Source organism: Raphanus sativus, chromosome 3, assembly GCF_000801105.2.
Source record: "Raphanus sativus cultivar WK10039 chromosome 3, ASM80110v3, whole genome shotgun sequence".
NCBI classification, from domain to species: domain Eukaryota; kingdom Viridiplantae; phylum Streptophyta; class Magnoliopsida; order Brassicales; family Brassicaceae; genus Raphanus; species Raphanus sativus.
The window spans coordinates 16,403,489-16,413,183 of record NC_079513.1 but is presented as its reverse complement, the minus strand read 5'-3'; the positions used below and the strand labels follow the sequence as shown (position 1 = coordinate 16,413,183).

The window sequence follows — 9,695 nt, the reverse complement described above, 5'->3', positions numbered from 1 at the left end:
ATTCAGTCACTAGAGTTGCTAAGTAAATAATGCTAATAGAATAGGATGAATGATGATAATTGATAGGATTACATGTTCATTGTGTAATTTAGCCACTAGAGTTGCTAAGTAAAATAATGCTAATAGAATAGGATGAGTGAAGATAATTGATATAGTTAACATTTGAAAATAAAAATTACTCCGCGAGTAGCGCGGATTAGCCCCTAGTCAAAAATCAAATTGACCATTTGAGTTGAATTCAGATGCCTAAGGAGATGATATTACATTCAAGAATCAAACTGATTCTGAAAGAATTCAATTGAAGATATAAAAAACAAATTTTAAATATTTTAAATAATTTGATGAGGATTTTAATGTATTTGTCTAGTTCTTTTATTTTAGATTTTAAATAGATACAATTAAATTTGATTTGAACTTCTTCTTTTAAATTTCTTGAACTTTTTGAATCTCTTTATATAAAATGCACAAAGAAAGAACAAAAAATTTACTGGTAAGAATAGTAAAACCATAATTATTTACATGCCATATAGATATAAAAAGTCATTTTAAAAAATGAAATAAAACTATACTAAGAAAAATAATAATAAACTAATTTTTAGCTTCAAACCGTGTATACAAATTATCTGTATGATGATATCTCTTCCTTTGGTTCCTGATCAGCTGCAACGGATTTTTTGTCTATTGATATCTCGCATACTTAGTGGTATAAACAAATTTTCGGGTTAGTCAATCTTATATCTTCAATAGTAGATTAATATTTCATTTTTTTGGATTTCAACTTAAATATTAAGAATTGATTATTTACATTTTATAATATAATATCCATTAAATTCTTTTCAAATACAATTACCATAAAATCCATCAAAAATTGAATATACAAAATTTTAATAGAATTAAAAAGTTAATGTATCGAATAACACTAAAATTTAAAATTATTTTAATAGAATGATTTCAAATGCATAAACCAATAAAATAAGAACTTAAGAGAATTGATGAAATACATAATTGATCAATTATAACATAAGAATTGAATGGAAACTTCAATTCTATCAAATCCATTTGAATATCTAAATTGAATACCACAACTTCTAATCGGAAAGAGACTAAGAGAAATATTCAACTAGGAGTTTGAGTTGATTTATATTAAAATAAAAAATCTACTATTATTTAGATGTGGAATTTTAAAAACACTTTAAAATCAAATGCTACTGAAATTGTCATTTCATAAAACATTGTAAAATTTTGTTGTTATTGAACAAAATTTAAGTTAAAATTTTAAAAACGTTTAAATTTTTTTTACAGTATTTAAGAAGAGTTTCTTACTTATGAAAATAAAAAACTAAATCTCTATAGTTTTAGATAATAATCTAAAATTGGTTTAACAAAAACTATCCTAAATTTTTCAATTCACCTACAATCAAGATGATAATCTAAAATTGGTTTAACAAAAACTATCCTAAATTTTCCAACTCACCTACGATCATCTAAAATCTCATTAAAAATTAAATCACTTCAACTTTCAGATTCGATAAACTCCCCAAAGTTTATTTTTTCATCTGAACTAAAATTAAATCACTTTGTAACCAAATCAAACCAAACCGTACTAAATCCAAACACGAAACCAAACCAGACGTAATTAAGTTTGGCTGGATCCAAAGTAGCCAAACCGAATCCAAGTTTTAAACAAATTTGGAATAATGGATGATTCAAACAGAGGTACAAGACTCCAATCTATTTGGTCTATCGAAGCAGATCATAATGGTTTCTACCACTGTAAAGAAGCCTAACAACATTCTTCTTGTTGTTCCCTTTTCCCCAGCCTCCTCTAAACTCAGCTCCATACTCTGCAATTGGTATAAACCCCGACCCATACCCTCCTCCTCTCCTATGCTGCAAATCAAGATCCGAATACAATTGAGACCTGTTTAACTAGAACAAAAGAAACACAGATTCTTGTCTATCTAAGACTCAAGATCATAAGGACTTGTACCTCATGCTCTGGTATGTAGACGATGATAGGCTGTTTACATAGCTTGGAAAGCACCTGTTGGAAGCAAACAAAAAAAAAACGTGAATTTTTAGATTGATGTGGAACATTTTGAGGTTTACAATGCAGAGAAGTTACTCACTAGCAGCTCAGACTCTCCTCCCCAGAAATCATGTCTTCCAATCCGCTGACAATACCTGAAGCAAAATGTCGATGTCACAAGGATCAAATAGTCGTTTAGCTGAGAGAAGATGGGGAAAGACAGAGTAATGAATTATTGTTACGACTCGCCGTTTCATAGACTCTTCCACAGTGATAGCTACTAAAGCTTCTTTGTACTTGTCCCTTTCCTTGGGGTCATTGCATATAACCTCTTTCACAGCCATTCGTAGTTCATCTGTGGATGTAATGCAAGTTTTTGTTGTTGTTTGCCACACAGAAACATGATGAATGAACGAAAGACAAACATTCAAAGGAGATAAGGTTTATCAACAACTCATGTTATTACTCAATCAATCAATAGACGAGAGAATCCACAAAACAGTTTAGCAGATAACACGGTGTTATAACAAAACCGGACAAACTCAGCAAGCTTAACTTCAGCATCAACCCCCCCCCCCCCCCCCCCCCCCCAGCTTTCTCAGCTACTTTAACAACGACAGAGATTCCAATTTCGAGTTTCCAACAAAACCATAAGCCCAACATACTTGTAAAAACTCCAATATTGATCTCTTAGGTTTAAGAAACACACAATAAAACATCAAAAACATGGGGGGAGGGTAGTAAAGAAGAGTGACACCTGCATCATCTCTCTCTCTCCGGGGATTGATAGTAAGTCCTTTGTTAAAGGCCATTCCTTTCACCTACCAATTAAAACAGTTGATTCAGAAAACTCAACAATAACAATCCACATAAGCCAAAAAAAGTATACCAAAGCTCTAAAGAGACAGCGACCATCCCCAGTAACTCTATCCACCGCGTACTGCTCAACCTTCTTCGCTGCCGGAGACCCATTTCTGAATATTTCAATATACAGAAGATCATTACTGTTCAAAGTCTCAGATTAAGTTGGATGATGGGTATACCCTAAAAACGAGAAAAAAAACTCACAAGGAGGAACCGATTCTGGCGAAGAAGGCATAGCTATTGCTCTGCGTGGCGCCTAAGAAGGAAGCAGAGGAGACTGAAAGAGTAGGGGAGGACACAAGCTCGAACCTAGCGAGTCCATGTCTCAGCTGCTCAAGAATCTTATCTGCGCAAAGATTACAACTGTTTAAAACGATAACAGATTTCAACAAAAAAGGGTGCAAGAGAAATGAAGTGTTACTGTTCGAAGGTTTTAGCTCTTCCATGGACATCAATCTCTACGGACAGAATGATAAGAGGAGTGAGATTTGACTCGCCAACAACCAGAAGCAGACCAAAGAGTATGGGGGAGCGATGAAATATTTATTGTTACAAATATTACATTTTTAGTTCAAACAACAATCCGTTGTAGTCTAGCTGGTCAGGATACTCGGCTCTCACCCGAGAGACCCGGGTTCGAGTCCCGGCAACGGAGTTTTTTTTATTTCACATTTTTTTTTAATCTCACACGGACGAGGCCACACGTGCGAAAGAGCGAAGTCTAGAACTTTTTATGGTTTTAGCAACCAACAGGAAAACTCTGGCAGTTGGCAATTAACTGAACTAGTTTGTGTACTTCTTCTTCTGCCTAAGAAATATCGAAACACTCCCACGCGCTCTCTCACACGCTCGCGTACACTTCTTTTTTCTCATAGACGACGATCTCTTCTATGCTCTCTCTACCTTCTTCCTTCATTCCCTTCTGACTCCACCCCTCTTCATCTTTGGATCTCTCTGGCATTTTCTTCTTTGAGGTGAGTTCTCTTTTTTATACCTTTGGTATTGAAAATGAACAATGAAACGAATCTTCCCATTTTTGGATTCAGTCATGCTTTTGAAACTCATCAGACTCGATTTGTCTTTTTTTTTTTTTGGTGGATTTGTTCAGTAACAGGATCGAGAGATCTGTTATTTTAGAGCTGAAGAATGGCTTCAATGTCTCATTCATCCATAGCATTGTGTGGAGCCTCTGCTTCTGCTTCTGACTACTTGCGTAGCTCAACCAACGGTGTCACTGGTGGTGTCTCATTGAGAACCCTAGGAAGAAGAGCAATGGTTACATCCACCAAAAGCAGCAACAACCTGTACGTGACAGCTCGGCTCAAGAAAGGAAAAAAGTTCGATCACCCCTGGCCTTCCAACCCTGACCCAAACGTCAAAGGAGGAGTCTTGTCTTACCTCTCCACTTTCAAACCCTTGGGTGACACACAAAAGCCTGTCACTCTTGATTTCGAGAAGCCACTCGTCGAACTCGAGAAGAAGATTCTCGATGTAAAGAAATCAAAATACTACTAAACTCATTTTGTCTTTTGCATCTGAGTAAAACTGCCATTTAACGTTGGTTCCTTTTTTGGTGGTGGATGCCAGGTGAGGAAGATGGCCGCTGAAACTGGTTTGGACTTCACTGATCAGATCATCACTTTGGAAACCAAGTATAGACAGGCACTGAAAGATCTTTACACGCACCTCACTCCCATACAGCGTGTGAACATTGCAAGACATCCCAACCGTCCTACCTTCCTTGATCATATACATAACATCACTGACAAGGTCTTCTGCTCTCTCATCACTATCCTCTTTTTTTTTGGTCATACATTGGAGATAAAAACTTTTGTTTTTCTTTGTTTCAGTTTATGGAGCTTCATGGAGACCGGGCGGGTTATGATGATCCAGCCATTGTGACTGGTATTGGAACCATAGATGGGAAAAGATACATGTTCATCGGTCACCAGAAAGGTAGAAACACCAAAGAAAATATAATGCGTAACTTTGGGATGCCTACTCCTCATGGGTATGTTATGTTTGTCTTTTTAAAGAAGTTCATGTTTCGTTGTTAAATAGTTAAAGAACACTCTCATCAAATCTTCTGTAATGCCAACGAACAGTTACAGGAAGGCGTTACGGATGATGTATTACGCAGACCATCACGGTTTCCCCATTGTGACATTCATCGACACTCCTGGAGCTTATGCAGACCTTAAATCCGAGGAAAAAGGACAGGTACATGAAATGTCTTTTTATGTTTGAAGTGTAGTACTGGTTTGTCTGCAGCATAACAACTTAATGCTTACTAGACTTGAACCCGCACATCCGTGCGGGTGTTGTATCAATTTAGTAGTAAATTTAAATTTGTATGAAAATAAATAATTGTGTTATGTAAACTGAAAATTAATATTTAGATTTGAGTAACACAGAACCAAAAATTACTTTTAAAGCTTTTTATTTTATATTTAAATTTGCATACAATTTTATAAAGATTTTCATGTTTGGTGATATATATTTATTAGTTGATTTAATATCAATTAAATATTATAATATTTAATATTGAGATATATTTACAATGAAGTAAATATAGAGGTGCAAAGTATACGAAGTCAATGAGACTAAATAAAGTTTTAGAGATATTTTTATTTCATTTTTACATGTGTTTAAATAAAGTTAAAAATGTAGTAGATGATTAATTATATGAATCATATATATAATAAATCAATTATCAAATCTAGTAAATATATTTTAGAATCAAATTAAATAACAATTAATAAAATTTCCGTTAAATATGATCAATAGGAGAAGTTGTTTAGATTTTTTAGCGACATAAGATGGTTTCATGGTTAATAGGAAGGATATGTTAATATTAATTCAGTTTATTAGACTACTTATTAGATGGTCTAGTTATGACTTTTTTACAGTAGATAAAATTGTACTTCTCTTTTAATAGAGAAGATATGTATAATAGGGTGAAGCGATTGCAAACAATCTGAGGACAATGTTCGGTCTGAAAGTTCCTATTATTTCTATTGTCATTGGAGAAGGTGGTTCTGGTGGTGCCTTGGCCATTGGCTGTGCTAATAAAATGCTGATGCTCGAAAACGCTGTTTTCTATGTTGCCAGGTAAGAGCTTTCCTCTTATGTAGTTATGATGATGATAATGATATTCTTACAAAATTGGTTTATTTATTCTGCTTTCACAGTCCAGAGGCATGTGCAGCGATCTTGTGGAATAGTTCCAAGGCTGCTCCTGAGGTATGTACACTGTTCTGCTAAGTGAATTGTGTAAATATCTGATGTTGTTACAATTGATTGAAACTTTTGTGTGCAGGCTGCTGAAAAGCTTAGAATTACCTCCAAGGAGCTGGTTAAGCTTAACGTAGCTGATGGAATCATACCTGTAACTACATCTACCTCTAGTCTATTTGTTTTAGCCTCTTTGGATCAGTGAGTTACTCTCTCTTGCATGTTGTGCAGGAACCTCTTGGTGGCGCTCATGCTGATCCTTCATGGACGTCGAAGCAGATAAAGATTGCTATCAATGAAAACATGAATGTACGTAGCCTCAAAGCTGGATGTGGATCAGGAAACGTTCTGAGTTTTGTTTAATTTTTTCAGGAGTTTGGAAAAATGAGTGGGGAGGAGCTGGTGAAGCACAGGATGGCCAAGTACAGAAAGATTGGAGTGTTCATTGAGAATGCTCCCGTAGAGCCGGAGAAGAAAGTCAACATGAAGAGGAGAGACGATATGGTCTCCACTAGCAGGAAGCTGGAGGGGGAAGTTGAGAAGCTAAAGGAACAGATTCTGAAAGCCAAGGAGACTTCTTCAGAGGACCAGCCTTCCAGTGAAGTTCTTAACGAGATGATTAAGAAACTCAAGTCAGAGATCGATGATGAGTACACTGAAGCTGCAAGAGCAATGGGTTTGGAGGAGAGATTAGCAGCAATTCGTGGAGAGTTCTCGAAAGCTAGTGCTGAGGAGCATCTTGTGCACCCTATTCTGATAGAGAAGATTGAGAAGCTCAAGGAAGAGTTCAGTACTCGTTTGAGTGAAGCGCCTAACTACGAGAGCCTAAGATCTAAGCTTGACATGCTAAGAGACTTTTCAAGAGCCAAGGCAGCTTCAGAAGCTGCTTCGGTTAAAAATGAGATCAATAAGCGGTTTCAAGAAGCTGTGGACCGCCCTGAAGTCAGAGAGAAGGTTGAGGCAATCAAAGCCGAAGTTGCAAGCTCAGGAGCATCATCTTTTGAAGAGCTGAGTGATGAGCTGAAAGAAAAGGTTTTGAAGACCAAAGGAGAGGTGGAAGCAGAGATGGCTGGCGTGTTGAATTCAATGGGTCTGGAGCTTGAGGCTGTGACACCGAATGTGAAGGATGTTGCTGAGCAGAGCTTTGTTCCGAGCGAAAACATTCAAGAAAGAGTTGAAAAGCTGAACCAAGAGATCAGTGAGAAGATTGAGGAGGTGGTGAGGACACCAGAGATCAAGAGCATGGTTGAGTTGCTGAAAGTGGAGGCCGCAAAGGCGAGCCAGAGTCCGGGTGACGCCAAAGTGAGTAGTCAGAAGATCGAGACTCTTGAGCAGCAGATCAAGCAGAAGATTGCAGATGCTTTGAGTATGTCAGGACTGCAGGAAAAGCAAGAGGAGCTTGAGAAGGAGCTTGCAGTTGCATGTGAATTAGCTGCAGAGAAATCAGAGAGCCTGAAGGAAGATGATGATGATGATGACGATGAAGATGGTTCAGAATCTGAGAAACCAGAGATCATTAACTCCAGCTTCACCTGAAACCACAAAACAAGACATTGTTTGTAAGTCAATAACCTGATGAAAACATCCTCTTTTAAATCATCAAACCAAACCAAACCCAACGCTAATGCAAAGACTAAACTCGCAGGATCATGAAGCTCTTTTCGACTGCATTGTGAAGAAGAGGCTTTTTTTTTCTAGAACTATCCAAGATCTGACCAAATAGCAAAGAGAAAGAAGAAGAAGAAGCTCCAAGGGAGGAACCATCAACTTAGAAGCCTGCTTTCTTTTAGTTTTAGCTTCTGGATTGATCAAGGGTGACTTTTGTCTTTGAATTCATTTCTTGTAGTATTTGTTATGTCTTCTTGTTTCATCAGAACACTAGTTTTGTCGTTTTGAGTCGAGTCTCACATGACAATATGTAACACTTTTCACTCTGCTGTTCAAAACCTTTGATAATATTTTTAATTTTATTTGAAGCAAAAAAAAAATATATGTGAAGAAAGTTTAGGTCAAACTGGACTTTTCCATTATATATGTTCTCTCTAGACTAGAATTTGCGTTTACTGATAGAGCACACACACCATGAAATTGATTAGGTTTGCTGATTTTCTGAGTAATAATCGCGCAATATCTATCTCGTTATATATGATAAAGGTTATAAGTTATAACTATATATAGCTTCTTGGTTGTTGTTTCTTTTTTTGTTTTGCTAAAATCCTTCTTGCTTGTTGCAGGTTTCCTTTATTGTTTTTGCTTAACATGGGTACTGGAAAAGGCCCAATAATTGCTTGAGTTCCAGCCCAAGACAAGAAAGTCCAACAAATGTGTAATGGAAGTTTCCTTTTACTCTATGTCGGCCAAAAACCTACAACCAGAAAAAGGAAAAATAGTCATAATAGAGATGGGTTTAGGAACAAACCTATGGACTATAAATAGAGGTGTATAGACAAGGAATAAATCATCAGAAAAAAGAGAGAGCTATAAAAGCAAAGACAGGTTTTTGGTATCAAGTTTATTCCAAGTTCTATATCACAAAGTTAAGGTTTAAACCCTAACAATGGGAGACACCGCCGAGGGTGTGTTTGGTTTTATTGTAATTGACAGGCACGGGGCTCTCTTTGGAACTCTGAGCCGTACCACCCGTGAGGTCCTTCACAAGTTCTCTGTTGATCTTCCAGGGAAACACGCTAGAGGAGGAGTGTCTGCTCTTCAGTTTGCCAAGATCCGTAAGGAGAGGTGTGACCTTTACATAAGAAAAGCTGCTGAGCTCGTCACACAGTACTACATCAATCCTTTAACAGGTCAGCCTAATGTGGCTGGGCTGATACTTGCCGGTTCAGCTGATCTGAAGACTGAGTTGAGACAGTCTCATATGTTTGATCCAAGGCTTGAGGCCAAGATACTGAAAGTGGTGGATGTATCATATGGAGGAGAGTCTGGTTTCGACCAAGCTATCGAGCTGTCATCTGAAATACTAGGGGATGTAGGCTTCATTCGAGAGAAGGCTTTGGTAAGGAGGTTCCTTGAGGAGATAAGCCGGAAGACAGGGAGGTACGTCTATGGCGTGGATGATACGTTGAACACTCTGGTCTCGGGGTTGGGTGCTGTTGAGACACTGATTGTGTGGCAAGATCTTGATATCAACAGATATGTGTTGAATAACAATGCAACTGGTGAAAACGTGATAAAGTACTTGGACAGTGAACAAGAAGGTAACGAAGAGAACTTCATAGAAGGCAACATTGAATTAGTTGTGGTGGAGAATACCCCGTTAGTGGAGTGGCTGGCCAACGAACACGTTCGTTTTGGTTGTGCGCTAGAGTTTGTAACCGACATGTTTAATGAAGGTCGTCAGTTTATTAGAGGTTTTGGAGGCATCGGAGGGATCCTCCATCACAGAATGAACTGATGAAACTTCTTTTTCCAAAAAGATATGGGATCTCTTGAACGTTGTTTTTCTTTTAACTTAGCCTTCTTGGCGTTTTGCTACATATCTGTTATAGTTTTCATTACAAATGTTTTGTGTCAACTTTTGTCTTGGTGAATAACTAACACCTTTCCCCTTTCA

At 37.2% G+C, this 9,695-nt stretch overlaps 3 protein-coding genes and 1 non-coding gene across 5 annotated transcripts; 3 read left to right on the top strand and 1 right to left on the bottom strand.

Annotated features, from left to right (window-relative positions):
• Window positions 1–1,618: 1,618 nt before the first annotated feature.
• LOC108845849 (OVARIAN TUMOR DOMAIN-containing deubiquitinating enzyme 3) lies at window positions 1,619–3,472 on the bottom strand. Its single transcript, XM_018619040.2, has 8 exons — window positions 3,315–3,472; window positions 3,098–3,239; window positions 2,919–3,003; window positions 2,787–2,850; window positions 2,279–2,384; window positions 2,130–2,184; window positions 1,991–2,044; window positions 1,619–1,890 (listed from the first exon to the last, which is right to left on the bottom strand). The coding sequence occupies exons 1-8, from the start codon at window positions 3,343–3,345 to the stop codon at window positions 1,741–1,743; spliced, it is 687 nt and encodes a 228-aa protein (XP_018474542.2). The 5' UTR covers window positions 3,346–3,472; the 3' UTR covers window positions 1,619–1,740.
• Window positions 3,473–3,475: 3 nt separating this feature from the next.
• TRNAE-CUC (transfer RNA glutamic acid (anticodon CUC)) lies at window positions 3,476–3,548 on the top strand. The gene has a single exon. It is a non-coding gene; the product is annotated as a tRNA-Glu (tRNA).
• A 36-nt stretch (window positions 3,549–3,584) lies between these two features.
• LOC108847834 (acetyl-coenzyme A carboxylase carboxyl transferase subunit alpha, chloroplastic) lies at window positions 3,585–8,141 on the top strand. Of its 2 annotated transcripts, none has more exons than XM_018621183.2 (11): window positions 3,585–3,867; window positions 4,008–4,384; window positions 4,481–4,663; window positions 4,744–4,904; window positions 4,999–5,113; window positions 5,850–6,004; window positions 6,085–6,136; window positions 6,213–6,281; window positions 6,359–6,436; window positions 6,500–7,686; window positions 7,773–8,141. In XM_018621183.2, the coding sequence occupies exons 2-10, from the start codon at window positions 4,040–4,042 to the stop codon at window positions 7,661–7,663; spliced, it is 2,322 nt and encodes a 773-aa protein (XP_018476685.1). In that variant the 5' UTR covers window positions 3,585–3,867; window positions 4,008–4,039; the 3' UTR covers window positions 7,664–7,686; window positions 7,773–8,141. The 2 variants fall into 2 exon arrangements, with proteins under 2 accessions (XP_018476685.1, XP_018476683.1); XM_018621181.2 differs by having other exon boundaries at window positions 4,002–4,384.
• Window positions 8,142–8,578: 437 nt separating this feature from the next.
• LOC108846300 (eukaryotic peptide chain release factor subunit 1-1) lies at window positions 8,579–9,695 on the top strand. Its single transcript, XM_018619524.2, has one exon. The coding sequence runs from the start codon at window positions 8,685–8,687 to the stop codon at window positions 9,534–9,536; it is 852 nt and encodes a 283-aa protein (XP_018475026.1). The 5' UTR covers window positions 8,579–8,684; the 3' UTR covers window positions 9,537–9,695.

Coding starts and splice junctions, on each gene's coding strand:
- LOC108845849 (XM_018619040.2), bottom strand. CDS start 3,345: ATGTCCATGGAAGAGCTAAAACCTTCGAACA. Junction 2,385..2,786: donor GAGAGAGAGAGATGATGCAG/GTGTCACTCTTC, acceptor TTACATCCACAG/ATGAACTACGAATGGCTGTG. Junction 2,045..2,129: donor GAGGAGAGTCTGAGCTGCTA/GTGAGTAACTTC, acceptor TGCTTCCAACAG/GTGCTTTCCAAGCTATGTAA.
- LOC108847834 (XM_018621183.2), top strand. CDS start 4,040: ATGGCTTCAATGTCTCATTCATCCATAGCATTGTGTGGAGCCTCTGCT. Junction 6,282..6,358: donor TAGCTGATGGAATCATACCT/GTAACTACATCT, acceptor CATGTTGTGCAG/GAACCTCTTGGTGGCGCTCA. Junction 6,437..6,499: donor CTATCAATGAAAACATGAAT/GTACGTAGCCTC, acceptor TAATTTTTTCAG/GAGTTTGGAAAAATGAGTGG.
- LOC108846300 (XM_018619524.2), top strand. CDS start 8,685: ATGGGAGACACCGCCGAGGGTGTGTTTGGTTTTATTGTAATTGACAGG.